This window comes from Felis catus, chromosome D4 (assembly GCF_018350175.1).
Source record: "Felis catus isolate Fca126 chromosome D4, F.catus_Fca126_mat1.0, whole genome shotgun sequence".
NCBI classification, from domain to species: domain Eukaryota; kingdom Metazoa; phylum Chordata; class Mammalia; order Carnivora; family Felidae; genus Felis; species Felis catus.
In genome coordinates, this window is record NC_058380.1 from 17,743,643 (window position 1) to 17,770,663 (window position 27,021).

Consider the following 27,021-nt stretch of genomic DNA (forward strand, 5'->3'; position numbering starts at 1 on the left):
AGTTTGCAACCTTTGGCACATTTATGGTGGCAGGATGGCTGGGAGTATGGGGAGGACGGAAGGAGGCATGTATAGATTCTGATGTGTTCTCCACCGCCCTTTCTTTACGGTCTTGTTGCCAGGTCTACCAGATGTCTGGATGGTCAGAGACCAGAGAATCAGATTGTACGCTGCTGGGTTATTTGGTGGGAAGGTTTGGGTCGCGACCCAGATCCCTCATAGGCAGGAGTGAATTTAAAAAAACAAAAATAAAATTCTCAGCTACTTTGGAAAGGTTGCCAAGTCTTTATTAGAGAGCCCTTGGCAGTCCTTCATTTTGAAAGGTTATAAACTCACATACCTACACTGGGAGTGCAGATCAGAAGAATGAGTGAGATGGGCCAGATATAAGATAATTGGGCAACCAGCGAAGTGGAGAACCCCCGCTGTGTGTAAGGGAGCCGTTCCACAGAACCCGTGAGTAACGTTTCCCGATTTCACATGTTGGCAAATAATTGGAAAGCTTAAAAATATTTGTGCGGACTGAAGGAAACGCAGCCGAGAGGCATCCCAGTGCGTGACCCCTTGAGTGGGCTGTGTCGGGAGAAAGGGAGGAAGGCACGAAAGACGGGTTTCAACGCTTTCCGCAACTTTGCTGGGGTCTTACCCTCACCTGAACGCCAGTTGGTTGTGCTGGTTGGTCGTGCTCTGCTGAGCGGCTCAAAGGTGATTTTTCTCTGTGTCTCAGTCTCCAAATTGAAATACGAGTCTCTTTCGGGCACCGAGAAGAGGCTCAGGTCGCTTAAGTTCTGAAGCAAAGGCTGTCGAGGACAGGACGGAGCACGCATGCCAACTTCGCTTGTGCCCGCTTTTCCACTGACACCTGTCACTGCACTGGGGGAAGAGCCTTAACAGGAAATGAAGGTTGAAGGAAACAGGACAAGTCAAAGAAAAGAACAAATGGCCAAAAAAGTGACGGCCATGTGAAAATAGAGAGATTTGATGGGGAGAGGTAGGGTCGATACGGATTTCGCATGTCACTTCAGCCACTTGAAGGAAGGATACAAAATGTAAAAATCTTTATTATTTTCTTAGTTTGGGTAGTATTTCTAAGGTATCAGATTCTAAAAAAGTAGGTGCTTGATCTAGAAAATGTCGGGTGATGACAACATTCTAAATTTCTAGCTAGGTCTTGTCTCCATTTGGGTCACTATATAACAGAACACCATAGTCTGGGTGTCTTATAAACAATAGAAATTTATTTCTTATAGTCCTGGAGGCTGGGAAGTCCAAGGTCAACATGTTAGTAGATTCAGTGTCTGGTGAGAGCTCACTTCTTAGTTCATAGACAGCTGTCCTCCTATTGTGCCCTCACATGGCAAAAGGGGGCAAGGGAGATCTCTGGGGTCTCCTTTATAAGGACCCTAATGCCATTTATGTGGGCTCCACCCTTGTGACCTAATCATCTCCCAAAGGCCCCATTTCCTAATAGCATCCCATTGGATGTCAGAGGCTTCAGTGTATGAATTTCGGGGGGGGGGACACAAACGTTTAGTCTATAACAGGTCTTAAGAAGGGAATTTTTGGGGCGCCTGGGTGGCGCAGTCGGTTAAGCGTCCAACTTCAGCCAGGTCACGATCTCTCAGTCCGTGAGTTCGAGCCCCGTGTCAGGCTCTGGGCTGATGGCTCAGAGCCTGGAGCCTGTTTCCGATTCTGTGTCTCCCTCTCTCTCTCTGCCCCACCCCCGTTCATGCTCTGTCTCTCTCTGTCCCAAAAATAAAAAATAAACGTTGAAAAAAAAAACGGGAATTTTTGGGACCCCAGGGCAAGTCAGGATGAAATACCTAAGGGGTAAGTGAAAACAGCAAACAACAAACAAAAGCCAGCCAACGACAAGGAAACCCAAAGCCATTTTAATTGTCTGGCTTTGAAAAGCAATCATACTGATCCCTGTATTTATTTTAATGAATGCAAGAGTAAATAAGGAATCTAATTAGAACATCACCCTTGAAAAGGCCTGATTTGTTAAGAAGTGCTTGTGAATTTTGTATTTCTACCAAACAGAAATCAATTCTTGGAACATAAAAGGAGGCAATATGAGGCAACGGAAAGAATCTTTGAGTTTTGGTTTTAGCTTTGATCTCTGTAGGGTGATCTCTTAACTCCTATGTCCAGATCTCCCCTCCATGTGAAGACTCATCATTGTTCATGCTGGTACTTTGAGAAGTATACAGTATACCATGGTATAATGAATTGTACACGTAGGAAAAGATCAAAAGCATAGGTTAAACCCTTGCAACAAAGCAGTGAGTAGCTAATAAAATGGTGTTACAGATCTAGACATACTGATGAGGAAAGTTCTTCGGAATAATACATAAAGTTAAAAAAAGCAGTATAAAAAGAAATAGAACATGCGTTCCCATTTATGTTTAATGTTCAAACACAAAGAAAGGACCTATGTGTATATGTATATAGTTCCACGCACACAGGGTAGTTTGGGAAGGATACACAAACACATAAAAAATGACTCTGATTAGTTGCCTTCCATACCATACGATTTTTAAAAAAACTATCCATAGTGCAACAGCTTTTGTTGATATCAACAATGCTTTGCTATTTCGAATCCTGTGGACCCATCTCTGATCTCATCTGACTCTACCTTTCACTTGACACAGTGGTCAGTCATTTATTTGCTCCTCTGGAAAAATGGCTCTCAGTGGCTTGAGACCATATTCTCTCAGTTTTTTCTTGCCTCTCGTGCGCCTTCTGTCTTTGTCATCGATGACACCCGCTCCAGCTCACCTGTGTATTTTGGAGAGCCCAGGGCTCACCTTTATGCTGGTGTCCTTGCTTCAAATTTATATCTCCTTCTCTCATTTACCTGACATCTCCAACTAGATGTCTAGGAAGTATCCAAAACTTAGTATGACACATATGATACTTTTAATTCCTGTGTGTCACCATTGCCCTCAACTCTTTCTTTCCTAATAAATGGCGCCATGATTTATCCAGTTGCTCACGCCAAAAATGGGGCAGTCTGCAAACCTGTGGACTTCCCTCTCATGTACCACCACCAGTCTGGTTAATTCCACTATCATCTTTGACCTGGACCACGGCAACTGGATTTTCATTCTTATTGTTCTCCACAGTCATTCTCCACCGAAAGTATGTTTCTTAGGATACACGTAGATCAAATATTTCAATGACTTTCCGTTGACTTTGGAATAAAATCCAGTTTTTTCTTAATGGTCTTCAGAGGCTATCATGATCTGGTCTCTTCCTACCTCCCTGACCTAGTTTTTGAAATGCCTCCTTTTTACTTATCACAGTTGGTGACGTTGGCCTACCTCTCAAAACTCTAAACTCTTACTCTTTTTCCCTTTGCCTGGAACGTACTTCCTTTGGTCTTTGTGTGATGGATATCTTCTCATCTTTGACATACCAAAGCAAAGGTCGCCTCCTTTGAGGGACCTTCCCCAGTCCCCCTTGCTAAAGTAGACTCTTAATCTTCTCTTCCCAGCTACTGACTGGCCTTAACGTGTTACTTGCCTCTTTGTTACCTATCTGAATCAAAAACCACGTTGTTTGTAAGTTTCTCTTATTTTGCCAGAACCTAAACCATTTGCCAGACGTGGTACTGTCTCACTCTGCGGCAGACATGGGAGCAACCAGTTGGAGAGACACTGTGTTATCAGTTGAAAGAGGCATTGGGATATTTGGATCCTGGTCTCAGCTTTTACGACGAGCTCACAGTTGCTATTAGCATGCCACTCCTCATTGGGCTTATTTCGCTGATAAAATCACGGAGCAGATGAGCTCTTTTCTAATGTTCATTCCAACCCATTAATCGCCATCTTGAACCAGCATCACTTGTGATTTTACTGCCGGTCCACAGTGCCCACCACACGTGCCCTTTTTATGATCTCTTTCCAGTGTCTTTCCAAACTTTCTCCTCCATTTCTCCACAATACTTAGAATATTCCTTTAGCATTTTTAGCTGCCCTCCAAGGCACCGTTTTACCTGAAAGGGCTGAATGTGCAATTAGACTTGAGAGTAACCTGGTTAGTCTTGGGGTTACCTATTCAGCGACGCGCCTACTAAACCAGGAGCAAATAACATTGCTTCTTTGTTGTCGTAGTCGACGTCTCTCACTGATCCAAGAGTGTGATGATGAGAATGGTGCTTACTACTGATGCTCATGAAGTTCAGAAGAAGGGAGTATTGCAGAGCAAGACATCATGCTTACTACAAGTTCTTTTAAGAATTAAATACTTTCTCTAATTTTTGGAAAACGGGATACCTTCTGAGATGACAACGAGAGAACCAAATTTTTAAAAGCCTGGCCGCAGAAATGAGAAATATCTTAGGAGGGCAGGGGTGGGGATGTGGGTAGAGGTCGGAGATACAAGGGGCCCAAAATAAAATCAAAATGGAATGGAATTTTGTTCAAAATGGAACAAAACAAAATGGAATTAAGGGTGGACAGCACTAATGAAAATTGTTGATGGACATGTAGATTCTTTTTTAATCCATTGGCAAAGCTAAGCAACCATTTGCATATATTAATTGTTGGTCCCAGGCTGCCATTCCAAAAAAAAAAAAAAAAACCCAAAAAAGTGTAAAAGACCAGCAGAGCAAGCAGATGAGTAACAAGACTGTGTCCTTAGGACATATTTGCTCGGCCCAAGCTCAAGGGCGGCTTTTGCTGTAGATGGAATGTTTCAGTAATGGGTCTTAAGGTACAGACACACTTTTCAGACTTACCCTTTGAACCAGTGGGAAACCCCTTTTCTTTTTTTGTTTTAAACATTTTTTTAAATTTTATTTATTTATTTTGAGAGAGAGGGAGAGAGCGCCAGCAGGGAAGGGGCAGAGAGAGAGAGGGGGAGAGAGAGAATCCCACGCAGGCTCCACGCTGTCAGCCGGGAGCCCCGTGCGGGGCTCAAACTCATGAACCGTGAGATCATGACCTGAGCCCAAATCAAGAGTCGGACACTTAACTGACTGAGTCACCCAAGCGCCCCGGGAAACCCCTTTTCAACCCATCTATGCACAGAGAGAAAACGACAGAGTTCTAGATTTCTTGAAGGATTGGGAAAAAAATGCGGTCATTCCTTAACACAGGGAAAACTGAAGTCTTCTAGGAATGATGTAGCATGAGCGAGAAATCAGATTTCGCCCATCTGTTCAGTCTCCCTGTGGATTGTTTCAAATTTTTCTTGTGTAGGAGGTGCTGGGCCAGCCATCAGAGATAAAAAAGCAGATGTAGTCCTTGCCCTCAGGAAGCTTACCATCTAGCAAAACTGGGGTCCAGGTTGACTAGGCCAAAGGCCTAGTCTCCAGCTTCAGTCTATACGCATATGCTGGCAACAATGTAAAGCTGAGACTTTTTGTTTATTTTGAGAGAGAGAGAGAGAGAGAGAGAGAGAGAGCATGAGCAGGGGGAGGGGCAGAGAGAGAAGGAGAGAGAGAGAATCCCAAGCAGGCTCCGTGCAGGCAGCCCAGAGCCCAACTTGGGGCTCGAACTCACCAGCTGTGAGATCATGACTTGAGCCAAAAACCAGGAGTTGGATGCTTGATGGGCTGAGCCACCCAGGTGCCCCTGAAGCTGAGACTTTTGAAGGCATCTTTTAATGTATTTTAAAAGCTTTTCGCTAACTCATGTCAAGTTTATATTTATACCTAGGGCTGTCAGATAAAATAACACATTTTAATAGGAGCATGACTCAAATATCGCATGGGCTACACTTACGCTAAGAGAAATGGTTGTCTCCCTAAAATGCAAATTTAGCGGAGTACCTTGTGTTATGATTTAGTAAGTCTGGCAACCCTAATTTATACCTAAATCATTCTGAGATTACAGTTAGGGAAAAAGACATACTCACACTGAGACATCAGTACCCACAGTGAGGCACAGCTAAGGTGCCTCCTGGGAACAAAATGGCATAAAGCAGAGAGCCAATGACCGTTAATTTATGTGGAAATAAATATTTGCGCATTTCCAGACCCCATAAAGAAGCTCTCGTAGGCTTTTCTGATACCTTAGGACATGTGGATGCACAGAATCAATCGAGATCAAGCACAGATGCTCACAGACACAGTTCAAAGCTGTGATTCGGCCAGCTCAGTGTTGAGCTGTTGAGTGTCGTTCCCCAGGAAGGAGTGTGCCGGTGCCGTTCTCACGGCTTGGGATGTGCGCTACCTTTGTGATGGCTCACTGCAAAATCACAGCTGAGCTTCAGCTTTGCTTTGTTTTTTTTTTTTTTTTTTTTCATGAAAGCCAAAATACTCTTTGGATTTCTTCCAGTTAGCAAAAAACAGGTACTAACCTAGGTCTTTTGCAAGAGCGAAGTGGTATAATGCAAACTTTTGAAAAGCAGGGGAACCTTGTATCCCATGACAAGAGTATGTCCGGGCATCTAGATGGGTTTCCCAGCTTAGAATAGTATCTGTAATCCAGCCCTTAAGTTCTTCCCTCCCCCACCCCCACCCCAGCCTGACCGTGACTGCTTCTTTGTTGTTTGGTAAAAAGACAAACTCTTGCAGCCCCTTGTGAAACATCTCATAAACTCTTCTCGATTCCGAGAGACAAAACCAATTTTCTTTGAGACTGAGCTTTGTATAACTGACCCATAAGCCTCTACGAGAGAGAGCAACAGAGAGAGAGAAAGAGAGAGAGAGCAGGGGTAGAGGGTCACTACAGCTAACCTGGGTGCTGTCACAACAGGGCTTTTTAAAAATTTTTTTTTTTTTACGTTTATTTATTTTTGAGACAGAGAGACACAGAGCATGAACGGGGGAGGGGCAGAGAGAGAGGGAGACACAGAATCGGAAGCAGGCTCCAGGCTCTGAGCCATCAGCCCAGAGCCCGACGCGGGGCTCGAACTCACGGACCACGAGATTGTGACCTGGCTGAAGTCGGACACTTAACCGACTGCGCCACCCAGGCGCCCCACAACAGGGCTTTTTAAATGAAAGCATCATCCTTCTGATCAGATCTCAGGTTGCCTGACTGCAGGCAAAGCAACGCAATTTGTAGATGTCTAGATTTTGGAAATTTCAAAGCCGTGTAGTTGTAGCAGGGTCCCCCCCACACAGGGGAAGGTTCCAACTTCAGAGCCATAAGTTCTAACCAGCATTTGGAATTAACTGATAGGAACAGGGTCAGGAGTCCAGCGTGGCATGGAATCTGAGAATGCCAAATTACCCTGAGAGGGCAAAGGCTCCCCGTGTGCACCTAAATGAAGATAACAAGATGAATCACCAGTAAGTAAGTTGGCCTTTTTCAGTTTTATGACTCTGTAGCTCAGACCTTGGGGAGCGCTGGGATTACATCTTTGGGAATGAAATGATAGACAGTTTTTCCCTCTGCACCAGCTCCTGCGTCGCGAGTTAATTCGGTGGCAGGGACTTAGGATTCTGTAAGGGTCGGTTTTCTCCTCTATCATCAGCGGATAAGAGAGCCCGGGCTCAGCCTTGTGTGTCTAATTCAAGTTTGTAGTTGAACAAACCCTGTGAAGTGACAGGCACAGCTGTGCATCTGTGGCATAATTTACAGGATTTGAATCTGAATAATATGTTCTCTGATGGGAAAAGGATGGTCATAGGAAAAACGATAGCTCGCATCTTTTCAGGAGTTAATGGAATATGTAGTTACTAAATCCTGGAAAATCCTCATTATATTGTAGATGTATTTTTGTTCTTCAGAACTGATTCTTGCCCTATTTTATTACAATAGTTCTCAAGCATACAACAACATTAGAGAGCCCCAAGTGAACACCACTGTACTTAGTATCTGGATTCTACCATTAACATACTTCTTTGTCACATGTCTCTGCACCTGTCCATGTTTATCTGTCCATTAATCCATCTGAATTTTCGATGCATTTGAAAGTACATTGCAGATGTCTGCCTAGTCCTCCTAAATATTTCAGGTGGGGCATGTCATTAATCTATTTATCTTCAGCTTTTTTTTAATATACAATTTGCATACGGGGAAACTCACAGGTATTAAGCCAGTGCATACAGGTGCGTAACCTGGATCCCTTGCAAGGTACAGATTGTTGCCATTACCCCCCAAGTTTCGCTCAAGCCCCTTTCCAGTTGGGGGGAGACAACCACTGTTTGACTTCTTTTCCCCGACCGTGAATTCGTTTTGAAGGAACTTTATTTTCAATTAAGCTACACTTTGCAGAGAGTAAAATCTGTTTTTTATAGCGGGCAGTTGTGTGAGTTTTGCCACACGTATACAGCTATGCCAGTCAAAATCGAGAACAACAAAAATGCATCACCATCGGAAATTCTCTTGGGTTCCTTTAGAGTCACCCCCTGCCCCGAGCTCTGAGAACCACTGACCTGATTTCTGCCCCTGATAGTTTTGCCTTTTCTAGAATGTCATATGAGAGACATAATGTAACATGTAGCTTTTTTGCATCTGGATACTTTTCTCCTTAGCAAAATGCATTTGAGATTTCATCCAGGTGGTTGTGTCAGTGGTTCATTCCATTTTATTGCTGAGTAGTACTCTGTTGTGTTGGTATATCAGTTTCTGTTTCCATTTCCCAGTTGAAGGACATTTGGGTTACACCAGGTTCTGGTGATTATGCGTAAAGCTACGATCAACTGAATAGAATATGTCTCTAAGTGTGCAATGAGGTAGATTTGCACTATGCAGGTTTTGGGATTTGTCCGTTCTCCATCCACTACCCGAACCCGACACAAGACAAGTGCCCAATCAAGGGGTTGCTGGAAGTACGAATTGTATGACTTGGTGGGGGGGGGGGGGGGATTGAGTGATCTCACTCCTGTGCAATTTGCAGTTTGTAGATTCAGCTTGTCAGTACGCGTTACATTACGTTGCACATTTTGACTTTGGGAACCTGAAAAATACATCATTAACTCTTTGAATTTCCCAGTTTAAAATGTCTGTCTCGTGGGTGATTTTTTTTTTTTTTTTTTTTTTTGGAAGTGGGTTTGGTGTATTTTACTTTGCTGGCCAGGACAAATATTTTGATTTTCCAGTTTCATCTCCGGAGCAAGTATGGTATCCTCCACCCTTATGTTCTGAGCACCGAAGGTGAAGGTTTGATGGTGAGGAAACATGAAAAGCGAGATTGGAGAAAAGGGATGTGGGGGGGGGGGGGAGGGCTCCAAGAAGCATTAACAACCGTCGATAAATATTTCGACAGGTTGCTATGTGGCAGAGGTTACACCAGGTCAGGTTGCTTAACAGTAAATCAGGTTGATGCAGGGTTTAGTTAGCTGAGAGTGTGATGAGAGAATGCATTTCACCATAGGATTGTGCTTTTGTTTTGGCCAGAAACTCACTGCCAACTGTGAGAAGCCGCTGCCAGGTGCCTACTGGGATGAAACCTGCTTGTCTCTTCTTGCTTCTTGCATTTTCTGTGAAAGCAGAAACAATTTGGTAGTTTTATTTACATGCGTGAGCGCATGCGCACCCATTTATAATAGAGTTGGAGATAGCAAAAAAAAAAAGTATTTGCTTCATTCATTCATTCATTCATTCGTGCATTCACCAGAAACGTATGAAGGATCTATCAAATCCCCGTACTTTGGAACCTGTAAAGAATAATCAGACCTTAATGAAAGAAAAAAGATGTGGTGTCATCACTATGGTAAGAGTTAAGGGTGGAGATAGAATTTTGCTGGGGAGCTTCAGTAAAGCCCTGTGGGGTGGTCAGCTTCCCTCCCCGCTTTAAGCCAGGAGTCGAGGAGGAGACGGGTGTTACCGAAAACTTTGTATTCAGCATTGCACTGGAAGGTATGAAGCTGCTAAACTTCGGCTCGTAGTAGAATGACATCATAGACCATCTGAATCCGTGGGTCGTTGGCAATTGTGTGGCTAAACGGTACACGGAAACATGGAAAACCGAGTGCTTTTGCAACACACGTGCTTCTGCAACACATCCGTATTTCGTTTCTAGAAATAGGCGTGTTTTCTTTCCTCCCGTGTAAGAGTATGCGCGCAGGTTCTGGGATCATCATCGGGGAAGCATTCCTCTTTATATGTACATCATGGTCCAGATTAGGTTCATCCGTCACCCCAGCACTCAACTACCGTCAAGAATGTGTCTTGGGGTTTGTAAACCTTGACGTTGCTTATGAATTTATAAGCACACATTTGGGTAACGGGCATCCCGGGAGGGAGGGGGAGCGCCTCCTTGAACGTCTCCCTCCCCCACTTCTAGCATTCAAGGAAGCTGATGAAGCATCCGGGGAAAACATTGTGGTGCTTTATCCTTATTAGAACGATAGCTTTGTTACAAAGTTATTGCGTTACAGTGCCTTGGCTTCTTTCATGATCAAATTTACTCATAATTGCAGCGGTTACAATGGCAATTTGTTACACTTAAAATGCTTGGCTCTCCAAAACGTCACTATTAACGAGAGTTAAGTGGGAGTTTGGCTGCATGGATCAAGAGGATTTAGTGCTCAGGAAGACCAAAGGGGAATGCATACCCCTTGGAAGCGTGCGGCAGCCAAATCAAGCCAGCTCATGGGGAGCGTGGCCCCCAAAGCTGCCCTCCTGTTTTGTTCTAGGGTTTTCTTGACAGAAGACCAGTTCTGTACAGCACTTTGGGGAGAAAGGAAAATTATGAGAAAGCACACTTTGCCCAGTAGCGGTTGCCTACACATCTTTGAAATGGTGTCTGTTTGCACATTCTATCAGAACTATGAAATTCCTTCCTTCCTTCCTTCCTTCCTTCCTTCCTTCCTTCCTTCCTTCCTTCCTCCTTCCTTCCTCCTTCCTTCCTCCTTCCTTCCTTCCTTCCTTCCTCCTTCCTCCTTCCTTCCTTCCTTCCTTCCTTCCTTCCTTCCTTCCTTCCTTCCTTCCTTCCTTCCTTCCTTCCTTCCTTCCTTCCTTCCTTCTTCCTTCCTTCCTTCCTTCTTCCTTCCTTCCTTCCTTCCTTCCTTCCTTCCTTCCTTCTTCCTTCCTTCCTTCCTTCCTTCCTTCCTTCCTTCCTTCCTTCCTTCTTTCCTTCCTTCCTTCTTTCCTTCCTTCCTTCCTTCCTTCGTTCCTTCCTTCTTTCCTTCCTTCCTTCCTTCCTTCCTTCCTTCCTTCCTTCCTTCCTTCCTTCTTTCCTTCCTTCTTCCTTCCTTCCTCCTTCCTTCCTTCCTTCCTTCCTTCCTTCCTTCCTTCCTTCCTTCTTCCTTCCTTCCTTCCTTCCTTCCTTCCTTCCTTCCTTCTTCCTTCCTTCTTTCCTTCCTCCCTCCCTCCCTCCCTCCCTCCCTCCTTCCTTCTCTCCTCCCTTCCTTTCTTTTTTTTTTTAAGTTCATTTATTTATTTTGAGAGAGACAGAGGAAGAGAGAGAGAATCTCAAGCCAGCTCTCCACTGTCAGCGCAGAACCTGATGTGGGGCTCACACTTACAGTCTCATCGTGACCTTTGCAGAAGTCAAGAGTCAAACGACTGAGCCACCCAGGTGCCCCTCTCATCCCTCCCTCCCTCCTTCTCTCCTCCCTTCCTTTCTTCTTTCCACCTTCCCTTCCTTCCTTCTCACCGCAGACATCTTCCTTCCAAATATGTTTTAAGTTCCACACTAAATATCGGCTGCTTCCTAAGGCCAATTCAAAATACATAATTGGAAGGAAGAACTAGTATTTATCAAGCTCCTACTATATGCCGAGCTCTGCGTGACGCAATTCCTGAGCATTGTCACTTGATGATCTTGACAAACCTTTGAGAAAGGGGCACTTGTTTCCAGGGAGCAGACTCAGAGGGACCAGCCACTTGGCCAAAGCCTCTGCTGTTTTTCCCTTTTTTCCCTGCCCCACACTTTCTCCTGCATGTGCTTTCCTTTCCAGAGATAAAAAGTAGGCGGGTAAAAAGCAGCAATTAAGAACGACTGACATTATCTAGGCTGGAACTCTCAGGCATGGCGAAAAATCAGCTTCCCTTCTCTCGTCTTTAAAGCCCCTTCTTCAACACACATACTGTAAAGTCATTTTCAATGACTTCATTTTAAGCAGTCTAAAACACGTAAACTGTCGTTTCAAACTGTAGCTTCCAACTAATTCAACTGTAACATTTAATTGGAGCCGGGATACCACTGTGTCTACTAAACATCAGAATAAAAATCATCATAATAAATACTTCTTGCATACTTATTATGTGTCAGGCCCTGTTATAAGTGCCTTACGTAGACTAACTCAGTGTTTCTCAACTTTGATTTCCTTATTGCCCCGCTAAGGAAACATTTTTAATTTAATGTAAATGAGCTAAGTTAAGTTGAATTTGAATTACATTTAATTTCTCCATGAATTAATGAATTAATTTAATTTCTCCATGAATTAATGAATTAATTTAATTTCTCCATGAATTAATGAATTAATCTCCAATTAAATACTAGGGAATAAGTTTGTGTCGGGCAAGGTTGAGCGTTAGGGGACCCACAGACCATTATAATGTCTCAGATTTTTTTCACCCTCCGAGATGATATCCCTCTTGTTGAGAATGCATGCGCTAACTCAAATCATCTGATGCTCTGACAGCCGTAAGAGTTGGGGGCCATTATTAGTCTACCCATTTTACAGATGAGAAGACAAAGACCTGGAGAGCTTGAGCAACTTGGTGGAGGCATAGTTATTAAGTAGCCAAAGCTTTCAGTCTATACCTTCTTCTTCTTTTATTTAACATTTATTCATTCATTGATTTTATTTTTTTTCCTTAATTTTTTTTTAACGTTTATTCATTTTTGAGAGAGAGAGAGCATGAGCGGGGAAGGGGCAGAGAGAGGGAGACACAGAATCTGAAGCAGGCTCCAGGCTCTGAGCTGTCAGCACAGAGCCCGATGCGGGGCTCGAACTCACGAACTGCGAGATCATGGCCTGAGCTGAAGTCGGACACTCAACCGACTGAGCCACCCAGGCGCCCCGACATTTATTCATTTTTGAGAGACAGAGAGAGACAGGGCATGAACAGGGGAGGGGCAGAGAGGGAGAGGGAGACACAGAATCCGAAGCAGGCTCCAGGCTCTGAGCTGTCAGCACAGAGCCCAACGCAGGGCTTGGACCCACAGACCATGAAATCATGACCTGAGCCAAAGTCGGACGCTTAACCGACTGAGCCACCCAGGTGCCCCTAGTCTATACCTTCTTAAGCACTACACTGTGTTGCCTCTAACTCTTCAGTCATTCATACCAGTGGCTACCTATATCTGCAAACACATTTTTGTACAGTTATCTCCCCTTATCCCCTGGGACTATGTTCCAGGACCCCCAGGGGATGCCTGAAACTGAAGATTATATCAAACCCTAAATTTACTATTTCTTCCTCTACATACATACCCATGATAAAGTTTAACTTATAAATTAGGTGCAGGAAGAGATTAACAATAACTCATAATAACATAGGACCATTCTAGCGATGTATGATAATAAAAAATGTATGAATGTGGTCTCTGTAACTCTCAAAATATCTTGTTGTACCACACTCACCCTTCCTGTGTTGACATGAGATGATAAGAGGCCTACGTGATGAGAGGAAGGAGGTGAAGGATGTAGGCACTGTGATGTCGCATCAGGCTACTGCTGGCCTTGTGTCCGAAGGAGGATCATCTGCTCCCGGACCACAGGTGACTGCAGGTGACCGGCAGGTAACTGAAACCGGGGAAAGCAGAACCGTGGATGAAGAGGGAGTCCAACTGCATTTACAAAATAGTCATCGCCGATCGCAGTATGATCAAGGATGTCTGTGCGTGTTCCCCCTGGTTAACCTGCGGTGCCGGCCGTGGCTTACTTAGCGATTCTCAGCATGAACCCTTTCCTTTTAACCTGGCTCGGCCCTTTTCATAAGTTCCCCACCGTCTTACCTGCTTTTGTCCTCCTGAGAGCTGTGGGGCTGTGGGTGTCATTGCCCTCGCTTTCCGGAGAAGTCAGAGAGGAGCCGTGGGCTTAGGGAAGCTGCCTGCCGCCCTGGGCGGGAAACTAGTGACCGAGCCAAGCAGTCCAGACCATGTTCCAGGTACGTCCCGAAGCCCATGTGTCTCTGGCCACTTCCTGGATCATCTTCCGGTGCCGTCCACACTCTGGGTGGCCTTTCAACATCTCATCACTCGTTTGAAAATATGTCAATATCCTTCAGAGGTTTCCTTGAAATAATTCTAGACTCACAGACGTAACAGAGTGACTCAAGCTTACCGTCTGTGAAACCTCAGAGATCCATAGAAAGAGCTGTGCATAGCTTAAGGTGCAAACTGCATAAAAATATTGGGAGTCTGGCTGGAAAACACTGCTGTCTGGAGATCGGTTAGGAAGGAAAACGAAGTACCTTGGAACTTGGGCCGGATTACAACATAGAGGCGGTGTTGTTGTTGGGTTTTTTTTCTTGGTGGCCTGCCTCTCGTTGGTCTTCCCGCCCTCCTGTATCTGTACATCTTTCTCTTCTCCGCGTGCTCGCATGCGCTTCGTCAGTGATTCTCAGACGGACTCTCAGAGCCGTAATTCACAAGAAGTTGCAACAGGCCAATAATGGCTTAAGTATTATTTCTCCCCAGAGGGTTTGCAAATTGGCAGAAATTGAAGCTTAGGGGATAAAATATTAGGGGTGACAACTTAGACTCGGGGCAGGGAAATTCCTGGGAGGACCTCACGAACTACTGGCATCTTCCCCAATGGCTGCTGTCCACAGACTCGCCCTAGGCCTGTTTCTCGGGTTGTAAGTCACGTTGAGTGTGGGTGTCGTGCGGTTTCCTAGATCCCCACCTTTTCCGAGATGCGAGCTCCCGTGCTAAGTGAGGGCCACCTTCCTTTTCTGGTCATGGTGTCTTGTTGGACGCCATATCTTGGCAGTCTGGCAGAAGGATGTGGGCCGAGGGATAAGGGATGTGGCTTCTGCTCTTGGCTCCCCAGGGTGACCGTGTTGGTGGTCTTCTGTGTCTTAGTTTCACCATCCGTTTTAGTGGAAAGGATCGGAACATTCTTGGAGGTCACAGAACGGAACGTGCTGTATAAACACCAGGGAGTGTTGTTACAATAACAAATTAGCGACTCTAGCTTAAATTTCCCACACTTGATGACTTGTGGATGTACCAAAGGGTCAGAAACTGTCCCCTGGGAGAAAGAAAGACCCTTCCTCCTATCTTCCTACAAGAATAGAGTGTTAGGATTTGGGCCACCGTCTCCTGAGAAACAGGCCTGCGTCTCCCTGTGGAAGGCGGAAATGGTGGCTCCGGTAGGTTCTAGAATCCTGCTAATTAGCTGTCTTGTGGATCTCTGCCTCCGAGGTTCTAACCTGTCTAGCCTTTTGGTTTTCTCGTTCTAACTTTTACAAATCTCATTTTTTTTTTTTTGCATTTAAAACACCATATTGAAATACACAGTAATATTGATACTAACGTTTTCTGTTAGGCAAGGAGAGAGAGAATATCTCTGTTTTAATAATCTGGCCTCTTATTAGAAACAAGCGTACACATCCAGAGTAACAATCGCTTGCTGGTGGTTGTATGACATGACCGTTTCTCTTAGGTAACTTTGTCTTGAGATTGAAAACTGCCTTGTACATTCAAGAAGATTGTGAAAAGCAGCCCATCGTCAACGGCGAGTCTAAGGTCGACATTGGGGTAAGCCCACTCTGCTTTCTGTGATGCCTGGGTCACACCGACCTCCTGAAGGAGGCCCAGAATAAAGTCAGGCTTTGACCCCATCCCGCCTCAGCCGTGCTCAGGACTCACCCTCCCCTCGCTCCTGCCCCAGTTGGTGTACAAGGGGGTTCGGGAACGGAGATGAACCTAGCTGATGGGGACATTTTTCTCTGCACACTTAGCAGCGGTTAGTTCGTCCAGACAAACTATACACAACAGCTGGAAGAAATTCTGCTCAGTACCCGTGCGTATCTTACGAATCGCGCGGCCTGGAGACGGCTTGATTCAGCGGAAAGGCATGAGCCTCAGGGGCCACAAACTTGTGGCCACTACCCGTGGGAGGTTCACGAGCTCGAATCTGTGCCTCAGTGCATTCTGTCTCGCGGGGCTGTTTTCCGGATGAATGGAGGTAACGTACACGGAACTGTCTTTCCGTGGAAGACTGGACCCTTGATTCGGAGTCAGGAGAACTCATCCTTCTGAGCTAATTCTTCAGTGAACATGTCGGGCAAATGAATTTAGCTCTGTGAGCAAACGTTTCCTTCTGTATAATAAAATGGACATGATAAGAAGGACTCGTGGGAGTGTGAGGGTTAATTTAACTTATGCAAAGGACGTGTTGTAAATGTGAAAGCAGTGTATTCGTTCACTCATTCATCCAGCCAACACTCCACCTCTACTTTGGAGTCTTGCCTGCAGGGAGTTAGCTGTCGGGGGCGGGGGGTGCAGACACAGAAGCTCGGTGACCGCACGATGCAGGGAGGCCTCTGGTAGAACTATGCCCACAACACGGAGGAACACCGAGAAAAGGGGAATCTGGAATATCTTCCCAGAGGAGGGGAGACCCTTGAACCAACCCTTAAGGGACAGGAAGTTGGCCTGCGGACAGGAAAATCGAAGGGGCACAAGGACGCTCTGAGGGAGAAGACTAGCAAAGTTTCGGAAAGCACTGACCTATGGAAGGATTTGCGGGCACCCAGTTAACATCTTGTTTGGTACCCCGGGGCCGGCAGGTGCACACGTTCCAGTGGTGGCTGCCCTTGGGGCCAACGTTGTGACCGGGGGACAAACTGAGACATTTGCCAGGTGAAACTTAAGAACCCTCGTAAGAGTCAGCTCCCATTGGTGTCATTTGCGGCCATAAACATTCAGCTTCAAAGACTGTTACTTGGACACTTGGGGTATGTGCAGGGCTCGGTCCTGGACGAGATGCAGGGGAGGAGTAAGAATGAGCAGACAAAGGTCAAGGACTCACAGTAATGACAAGAGCTGTCTGTTACTGAGCACTCAGTATGGGTCTGACGTGGCTGTGTCCTGTATTGACTCACTGAAACATTCCAAAGCCCTCGGAGAAGAGGGTCATAATCCTCATTCCATATAGGTTGAAATGAGCACTTTTGCACATAGAGCTGGTTTGTAGAGGATGCGGGATTCAGGCTCACGTGCCCAGCAACAAAGTCCACGGTCAGACTCCTGCCTTTGGTGGGTGCGGAAGACAGATGTGTAGATGACCCACTACATACAAGGCAAAGACGGGAGAGTGAAGGACGCTGCAGGAGATAATTATAGAGGCTAGAGCTAGGGTCCTTTTTCCCCTGTACAATCAAACGAAAACCGACAAATCTTTGTTTTGCTTACATTTCTTAAACCAAGTCAGAAGAATCAATCAGAGCAATTGTCACATTCTAACAAGCCAGCGAGTTGGGGGAAATGACAGCGGAGGGAGGAACGGGATTGGTGTGAAACAACCAGAGGTCAGGGAAGCTCGATAGACCAGACTTGTGTCGGATTGAAAAGTCTGAGCGACCTCCCAAAGCTCTGTGGGCAGCTAATCACTGAAAGGAAACGGAAAAGAAGAAAAAAGAAAAAAAGAGAAGAAAGCAAGGCAATAGAGGGAAAGTATCAGAGGAAAAAGTAATGTTAACATTCAGGGCAAACAGAGGGCGTGTGATCACCGGGGAAAGGTCTGATTAAGGAAAGACCGCGGAAGAGCAAAAGGAAATTTAAAACGCCCAGGACTGGAAGTGGAATCTTGTTAGCATAAAGGCCAATTTAGGCTTTTTACATATCACAGGGTTGCATTTCTGTGTTACGCCCCCTAATTGCAGTTTCAGAGAAGGTCAAAGGTGAGCGTCAGGCGCTCTCCGGACTCCAGCCCATTAATACCCAACAGCTGTTTCCCAAGCGCCTGCCAGGAGCTCCTTCTCGGAGCTTCCACGACGCCTAAGAATCGTCCAGAACTTTGCAGACGATACCAGCACACCGGGCTTGAACCGCAATTGTGCTGGTCCGGCGGGGACCTTTCGTCTCCCTGCTCAGTGATGGATAAGGCTCTCTGCCCCCAAGTCATTGTCTAGCTCATAAGGGAAACTGAAATATGTGCACGATCGAGTAGGATGAAAAGTGGAAAGTGGTTCAGTGCCAAAGGGCTGCATCAGGCAGCAGCCGCTAATGAAACAGAATTGCTGTGTGGCTTGGGATCGTCCCTGACTCGCCTAGTTTTTGTTGCCGCTGAACTGAATTGAGTCTTTGTGATTGAGCTGAGCCCGAAGTCCACGCCTCCCCGTTGCATCCAGGGCCTGTTATGTGGCCTTATCTCCCATTCCTGGCAAGAGAGAGAGAGGCTGGCGTACCCGTACGCGGAAATGATCTGAGACTGCGTGGACTTCCTGGAAAGTGGTTTAAGATCCAGAGAAAGTTCAAAAAAAAATTAAGGCCTCTCATCGATGAGGACCACCAATCAGTCACCAATGGCAGCCACCAGTCACAGGTGGCCATTATGCCCTTGGCACGGGGCTCGTATGTCTGCGGAACCGAAGTTTTAATTTTACTTGTTAACGTTAAATTTGAAAACTTAGTCTTGACTCAGTTATCAGGAAACGTTTACGTGTGTTTGATACAGCTTGGATATGTGAGTCTATTCACGGGTCAGTTTTATGGAATCTAAATAAAGATCACGTATTGCCGATGAAAATGTTGTCTCCCAAGTTGAGATGTGTTGTGTGAAACACATACTTGATGTCAAAGACTTCGAACCAAAAAACAGAACATAAAATACCTCATTCTGTATCGCGGGGCACTTGGGTGGCTCGGTCGGTTGGGCGTCCGACTCTCGCTCAGGTCGCGATCTCACAGCTCGTGAGTTCGAGCCCGACATCAGGCTCTCTGCTGACAGCTGGGAGCCTGGAGCCTGCTTCAGATCCTGCGTCTCCCTCTGGGCCCCTCCCCTGCTCGTGCTCTGTCGCTCTCCCTCTCTCCTTCAAAAATAAATAAACGTTAAAAATTTTTTAAAAATTCAAAAAGTTTAATAATGTCTGTATTGCTCACATGATGAAACGGCTACAGTTTGGATGTAACGGGCTAAAGAATATTATTGAAATTTATGCCACCTGTTTCGTTTTGCATCCTTAATGTGGCCACTGGTGAATTTGAGATCAGCAACACGTGGCTTGCGTTCTCTTTTTATTGGATAGCACTGGTTCGGGCCCTGATGGCCCACAGTGCCTCCCCGGCTGCGCTCACCACAGACGGCAAGCACGGAGGCCGGGAGGTTACTGCCCTGGCAGAGCGCGGGGTTCCTGTGGGAGGATGACAATAAATGGATACACATAAGTAGTCAGCATGAGATCAGATTGTGGTAAGTCCTGGGAACCGGTTATGCCTGGGGAGGGGGGGGTGCTGGGGCACCGGGTCGGGAGGGAGGCCACGTTTAGAGAGTATGGTTGGTGGCAGGAGGGGGTGGTCCTAGATAAAGTGACAGTTGAGCCTGGAGGGATGAGGGAGAGCCGAGAGAGATCGTAGAAGGGGTCTCTGATCTGGGAGCCGAGGGGTGATGCTCCCTGTGCTTCCCTTAGCTCGTTTTGAAAGACTCCTTGAGCTCCCGGGTCAAAAGGAGGATGTAGACAGAGCTACTGGCTCGCGACCAGGCCTGGCAAGGCTCCGATCCAGCTGGGCCGGGGGCCAGGCAGTCGGCCAGCGCATGGGGCGAGAGTCCGTTGGCAGATTCCTCTTCCTGGAGGAACCTGCTGGATGTTCAGGGCTAGGAACGCGACAGCGCGACTCTTCCGTAGGAGTCAAAGCACTTTCCGTTTGGACGGCTGGGTATTCATAGCAGAATGCAGAGCAGGTTTAAACCGTGGCCCTGGGGTGTGCGCCTGGCACCTCCGTGCCGCCTCCCTTTGGAAAGGGACGGGATGCCCTGGGCTACGTAATGCGTCGTGCTCTGCCCCAGGGGGTCTCAGCGGAGATTTGGAAGTGGACTGAGAACAAGCATTTGTGATGGGCACACATAATTTGCCCCATCTGTAGAGAGTGGCCCTATCAGCGGGGGTCAGGGAGCTGGTAAGACATCACCCCTGAGGCTGGCTGAGACTAAAAGGGGACCAACAAAAGTGATGAGTGACAGCAGAGTCCTGAACGGGCCTTTTGGCATCCAGTGCTGGTCCCGTCTCACTTCATAAGAAACAGCATGTGTAATGGTTGACTGGGTTCTGGGGGCAGGTGTGGTCTGAATCCTCCTCTGCCGATTACTAGCTGGGGGAACACGGGCAAAGAACTAAACCTTTCTGAGTCCCAGTTTCCTCGTTTGCACGCTGCCAGTCCACCTCCTAGAGCCGTCACGGGGATTACACAACAGGATTTATATACCCTGTCTTACAGAAGGTCCCTGATAAAATGCGGCTATTAGCATTCGCACCGTTCTTCTCATTTACCTTTCTCTTTTTTAATAAAAATGACCGTCTAAAAGCAAAGCTAAAAGATCGGACTAGGTCACGGCTCCCAGGTTAGCGTTTGGGGAATCTTTATCCGACCCAATCGAGAGATCACTCTGCTAACACCACTCTGGGGGGACAAAAATAACATAGTCTTGGCTCTTCTGGGCTGCAGACTTTGGCAAACCCACGGAGATCACAGCTTTCCTCTGAAATGACTCTCAGATTTCTAGCTCCAACAATTTACGGTGAAAATCTAAGGAGCTTTCGTGTTTAGAATAAGCAACGTGGAAGAGGAGCTGTAGAGGGGCATCTTTACCTGAATCATTTCGTTGACCATGTCTGCTATACAGAGCGTCTTGACGTGTCGCTCTTAAGCGGCAGATCTTAGCCAACTTAACGAGGTGCAGACTTCGTGCCAGGCAAGGGAGAGGCGGCCAGTGTTAGGAGCATTTGCTTGAGTTCATTTTTACTTTGGGTTGAAGAATAATTCAACGGTCGTGTAGAACGTAGCAGAAAAGCATGGGCTTACGAGTAGGTGTGCGTGCCAGCTCTCGTACCCTCGTGGGTGACCTTGGACACTTTGCGTAGCCTTTTGAATCTCAGTTTCTCAGTCTGAGAAATGGATATGGCATCCAACCTTCCCTTTTATGGAGAGGGTCAGAGGTTATATCGGTAGCGTGCCCGGGGCTGACGTTGTGGTTCTTAGCAAATCTGTGGACCCTGGAGGTTGCGTTGTTCTCCCGCATCTAGAGAGCACACTCAACCGTGCATGGGTTAGGAGGAGGACGTGGGCCAGGAGACCAGACAAACTCTAAATTCCATACCTAGGTAGGTCACATCGTAACAGGATGAAAGTCCTCTGGCAAGAATACCAACAGGTTGGCGTTCTGAGAGTTTCTTGTAATGTTTTTATTTTTCTTGATATTAAAAAATTTTTTAATGTTTATTTTTGAGAGAGAGAGAGAGAGAGAGAGAGAGACAGAGCATGAGTGGGAGAGGGGCAGAAAGAGAGGGAGACGCAGAATCTGAAGCAGGCTCCAGGCTCTGAGCTGTCGGCACAGAGCCCAGCGTGGGGCTCGAACTCACGAGCTGTGAGAGCATGACCTGAGCCGAAGTCCGATGCTCAGCCGACTGAGCCATCCGGGCGCCCTTATTTTTCTTGATATTTTTACCTCAAGACCATGACCATTTATTGCTTGGCCGATGTGTTGGATGGAATTGAGAGTGTTCTCAAGGCCCTCTTCCTGACATTATCTCCGTGTTCTTGAATGTTTTACACACATCTTGTGATAAAAGCAAGGAAATAACACTTGTGCTTAGAACACAGTTTGGGGGGGTGGGTAGAAAAAAAGGCCGACAGGGGAGTGAGTTGTGGGGTGGTCAGCCCTACCCCACCAAAGACTGGCCGCTTCGCTGAGCCTGGAATCTGGGCTTCTCTCGCGCCGAGGTTGTTTGTCCTTGATATTTGATGGTTACTAGGTGTGTGCGTGTTTACAAATCACTGAGGGAACAAAGCCCACAAATACCGATGCATGACTAATAACAGTAGAATTTCAGTTTGATGGATGCCATTATTAATTCATAGTTCGTTTCGGCTTCACATATTAATTAAGGCCGCACTGCCTATCTGCCGGCTATGGGTAACAAGGCTATTTCCTTGTAGGCCCATATTCCAAATCAGCAGCGTATTGTCAAATTATAGAAAGCTACAAGTTTGTTCTAAGTAGCCCCTTTGTTTCTTCTTGCTCACATTGGGGAGGGGAGGGTGTCCTCACCCAGATTGGTTCAATTACACTAAAAGCCAAGCGTCAAATGTTAGAATGTGTCATGGTGGCCAAAGGGCAGGCCTAAGAGGAGGAAGGCCTTTCTTAGCACAAATAAAGTGTAACCTCACTCGGATTCAAATTCCGCATTTGTACAATGAAAGGGTTGAGCTAGATAATCTTGAAGATCCCTGCCCAAACAGCAAAGAATCTGTGGTAGGACACCGGAAGTGCACCTTTGACCTTTGGCACGTGCTTGTGGGTGACTTTTTCTTGGTAAGGCTATTTCCCCCTTTCTTAGGTGTATGAAGCAAAAACTATTGATGTAGAAAGCTAGCCGTTTGCTCTTTTTAAGTCCCCATCCCAGAAAAGGAGGGAATTCTTGGGAAGAACAATAATCCTGAGCTGCCCAACTGCCACCCGATGGCCGTGGATTCCCAATGGTGATGTGGTTTGTAGTTAGGAAGCAGAATCCAGCATGTGGGCCATTGAGGGCACCTTACAGGCAGCAGGGGATGCATGAGAAGTGTAGAAACAAGGAGCTCATCCCTCCTCTCAAAAGGGTTCGCCTTACGAGGCCGTGCCGGCCGCTCTGGGCCCTCAGCCCTCGTATCAGCCAGTGCAACTAGAAGTTACTCCAGGGCTAATGCTCTGGGTGCGGATCAGCCAGTGCTGAGGCAGGACTGCAAAGGGCTATGGTTTCCTCACCTTGGAGGCATGGCAGAGAAAGGAGAGATCTTTCCAGAGGTGTGCAGAGAAGTCAGTCTCAGCACGTTGTTTACAACCGGGAAGTGGCCACGATGTCTGTTGGGGATTGCTTTCAGTGATGAATGGGAAACGAAAAGTCTCACAATGTAATTGTGTCCTGAAAGGGGCGGGGTGGCTCAGCGGTGAAAAAAATGACATCACCGTCTTTACTTGTAGCACTCGCCTTGACGATGGTTTTTTAAATTTTTTTTTCAACGTTTATTTATTTTTTGGGGACAGAGAGAGACAGAGCATGAACGGGGGAGGGGCAGAGAGAGAGGGAGACACAGAATCGGAAACAGGCTCCAGGCTCCGAGCCATCAGCCCAGAGCCCGACGCGGGGCTCGAACTCCCGGACCGCGAGATCGTGACCTGGCTGAAGTCGGACGCTTAACCGACTGCGCCACCCAGGCGCCCCGATGACGATGGTTTTTAAATGCCCACTAAAGGTTTGTTTACTTATTTTGAGAAACAGCCAGCATGTACAAGTGTGGAAGGGGCCGACAGGAAGAGAGAGAATCCCAAGCAGGCTGTGTGCTGTCTGCAAAGAGCCCGACTCGAGGCTTAATCTCCCGAACCGTGAGATCATGACCTGAGCCCAAATCAAGAGTCAGACACTTCACTGACTGAGCCACCCAGGAGCCCACATGCCTACGTAAGACAGGGTATATTTCCTGGGTATGCCACCTAGAAACAGACCAACCCACCATCCCAACCTTGTGGGATCGAAACTCCCTTTTCTTGCTGTAGACAGAGTCACGTTTCAACAGAATTCAATGCGGCGTGTTGTTACGATCTGTCCGTGAACATAAGACGATGTTGCCCAAGCCTGTTGGGGGCGTCGGAAAGGAGCGATTTTCTGCGAAATACCCGTTGTGTACCTCGCACGTTGTGTCACAACAGGATGAGGTGACTGATAACGAGGCTGGTCCAGTCAGGCAGGGTTACCTAGTAGGTGTCGCTTCCTCCAACAAAGGCTCGGGGCGTCTACTTTTGCCTGCCCTATTTCCATACAACACATAGTGCGGAACCATTGGTCACCGCAAGTTCTGTCTTTTACGCAAAGGAAAACTTCCTTCTGCCGCCGTCTGGCTTCTGACGCTCTCAGTCTGGTCACAGTCAGCCTCGGTAAACAGATAAACTCCAAGGGGGAGGAGGTAATCCATTTTCTTCTGGAGTCTTACTACAGACGGAAGGTGGCAGTTTTTAGCCAGGGCCCCGAAGCAACCGTGATGTGCTTGAGATGTACAACTTTTACCGGCACTCCCTTAGGATTAGGATTCCTGGTTTCTGTAATGTTGACCCACTTCACACAGCACAGTGTAGGGCCAAGCTGAGCTTTCCAAAGGTTGTAACATAGAACATTTCGGAGCAAGAAGGGACCAAGGGCGGGGGGAATCCTCTGTTGCCAGGACGCGTGCCCCTTGGTGTTGTAATAAGTCCACCCAGTGGGCTGTGGGCGCTGGAGGGTCGGGCCCCGCCCTTCAGTTAATTGCCAGCAATTAACTAAACGGTCTGCCTTGCTCCAGGAAGTCAGAGGCTTGTTGGTGGAGTGACCGGTAAAACACCAGTGCCTGGCACCCGATAGGTGCTCAACGAAGGTGCGCCGAAATCAAGTTGATTGGCAAGTTTAGGAAAGGCTACCTGTATCAAACAAGGGTTGAAGGCAGTCGCGGGAACAAGACCGGTTCTCAGGAAGTGGCCTTGGCCGCCAGTCTAAGTTTGTTACAAAGTCCTCTATATGCTTCATGTATTATTAACAGGCAGGTTAATTCACTTGGCGAGCACTTACTACACATCCGTTGTCAGCCAAGTAATCTGCCAAATGCCAAGGACACTGATAGGGAAAATTTGGTCTCTTCCTTCTGTGAATGTGTGTTTTCGTGGAGAAGCCTGGCAGATACTTAAAATGCTTTTTAATTGTAGTTGTGGTAGAGATAGGCATGGGTGCTCAGAAAGTACTGTAGAAGGAAAGACACCCTCACCCAGAAGGTGCTGGGATGAATTTACCTACTTAGGTCCCCCGGCAAGTACTTGGAAGATGAATGAAACAAGGGCCAAACTTTATAGAAACCCCAACAGGATGATTAAGGATCTCAGTGAGAAGGATAGGAGAAAATGAGTGTCTCAGTTAGGGATATGGCTAAGGAAATGCTGAAACGTGGTCAGATCTGATCTTTCCCACAGCCGACTTAACAGCTCTCTTGTCAATGGTAGGGGCCATTTGATATGGTTTGTGGAATCGTTTTGTGACCTTTTTTATGGTGAGCTTATTTAAATATCTACATTCCCACAGACAGCATTATGTACATTACTTACTTTTTTGAACACGGCTTTGGAAAACTCTAAGACATTTGTGTTCCTTAGAACTGTTCTACGAAGAGTCTGGAAATCCACTTGGATGGGACACATCATGGCTGCCTTCAGTGGAATTCTGGTATCCACATAGCTTGCCTTGGTTCCAGTCTTCAACCCAAGGCTCCTGCTGATTACTCCTTGAGAACAAAATAATTGGGCAGTTTATCTTCATCAACTCATCAGTGGAAAATCTTAAAACAGCTAGAATTATTATTATTATTATTATTATTATTATTATTATTATTATTTTTACTGATCTGGATGCCAGTTCTTGAAGGTTAATGCAAACCGTCCTAATGCTAGACAAAACATAGGTCTAAAACCTTCAGAGATCCCACAGAATTGTACTAACCACATGGAATCTCAGAGCCTTTGAGGCTCTTCTCTGGTTTGAAGCAGAGCACTTTATTCGAGACATGGCCTACTTTGGCCCTGTTGGCTTTGGTGGCCACTTTCTGAAGCCTTGGGGTCAAATCACTAATCTGAACTCAGCTTTTAAGCTGATAGGGAGGGAAATGGAAATCAAAGAGGTAACAGGGTTGGATAATACAGATCTCCTGACTTCTAGTCCCAGTGTGCTTTTATAAAACTTCCACCTTCAGTGTCTCACTCTGGTCATCTGGGACTAAATTGAAGTTTGTAGCTGTTGAGCTAACAAAAGAAGCCCACTCCTTGGGGGGCATCATTGTGCACACTGATAAACCGCCATGGTTACACGGTAGGTATTGTCGTGCCAAGAACCGTGCTAAGTGTTGGGCATGAATCCGCGCATTTACTCCCCACATTCAATAACCTTCCCCATCTTACGTTCAGAGGGTAGATAACTCGTCTCAGGTTAGGCTGCTTTTTCAGTGGACGAGGGAGAATTCTCCAGCACAGGCTCCTTGGACTCTAGAAACCCCACTTTTAATCAGCAAACGTCATGTCTTCTTTAATCTCGTCCATTTAGTTTAGTTCGGAGTACTTGGGTACTTAAGGATTTTACTCATAACAAGTTAGTTTTTTTGTTTGTTTTTTTATTTGGGAAATTTTTAGGGCTTGTGCTTTATATGCTCTTAAATTACAAGTCAGAAGGTGCCCTTGAGGGAAAAAGGATTTCTGTCATCGCTGTCCTAAGAATTCTCTTCCTAGGGGTGCCTGGGTGGCTCAGTTGGTTAAGCACTGAGTTCTTGATTTCTGTGCAGGTCACGGTCTCACTGTTCTCAGGGTCGAGTCCCACATCGGCCTTCATGCTGACAGTACGTAGCCTGCTTGGGATTCTCTCTCTTCCTTGCCCTCTGCCCCTCCCCCCCAATAAATAAATAAACTAAAAAAAAAAAAAAAATTCTCTTCCTGAATCAGATTTCTATGTTTCACTCCTCAGATAATTCTCTTGCCATTTGCAGACTCAATGAGTGTCTGAACCCATTTTAAAATGCTTCCAGCTGAATAATTGAAGACCCCTGTACAATTCCTTGCATAGCAATAAAAGCTTCAGTATTATTCCATTTTCTGTCCTCTCTTCCCTCCTTCCTTCGCCCTTCACCCAGTAAAGCTTCTAGTTATAGCAATGGGATCAGCTTTGACTAAGCTCCAGGCCTAGAAATGCTGTGACGGCCCAAAGGGGGGAGAAAAAAGATGGGACCCCCAACCTGTTCCCGTCAGCCGAGAGGATATTTGAGAAGGGCACCTCTATGCTCCGCAGAAACAGACGTTGGCATGGATTTACCTAATCAGGATGACTTCAGGTCCCCTGCTGTCCTGTGACTTGGTCTCCCTGTGCCTCAGTTTCCCCACTAGTAAAAGGATGATCTTTTCATGGGACGGTTGGGGGGCGTTAAAGAAACAATAGGTAGATTTTATTTTGTACAGAGCAT

The 27,021-nt window shown here is 46.4% G+C and overlaps 1 protein-coding gene and 1 long non-coding RNA gene across 9 annotated transcripts in view; one reads left to right on the forward strand and one right to left on the reverse strand.

Annotated features, from left to right (window-relative positions):
- PCSK5 (proprotein convertase subtilisin/kexin type 5) overlaps window positions 1–27,021 on the forward strand; it is a 461,238-nt gene that overhangs the window by 49,004 nt on the left and 385,213 nt on the right. Inside the window, exons 1-2 of one of the 8 annotated variants that reach the window (XM_045043149.1) lie at window positions 13,549–13,596; window positions 15,467–15,561. The exons of 4 other annotated variants lie outside the window; for them this stretch is intronic. Coding sequence is in view for 1 of the 4 variants with exons in the window: in XM_045043146.1 (XP_044899081.1) it covers window positions 13,459–13,596 (138 nt within the window). In the remaining 3 variants the exon portion in view is untranslated. Of the gene's footprint in view, window positions 1–13,039; window positions 13,597–15,455; window positions 15,562–18,929; window positions 19,220–27,021 lie in introns of those variants that run through there. 3 more of the 8 variants (XM_045043146.1, XM_045043148.1, XM_045043150.1) reach the window with 3 other exon arrangements.
- LOC109493739 lies at window positions 8,130–13,947 on the reverse strand. Its single transcript, XR_006588843.1, has 3 exons — window positions 13,813–13,947; window positions 13,439–13,600; window positions 8,130–9,382 (listed from the first exon to the last, which is right to left on the reverse strand). It is a non-coding gene; the product is annotated as an uncharacterized LOC109493739 (long non-coding RNA).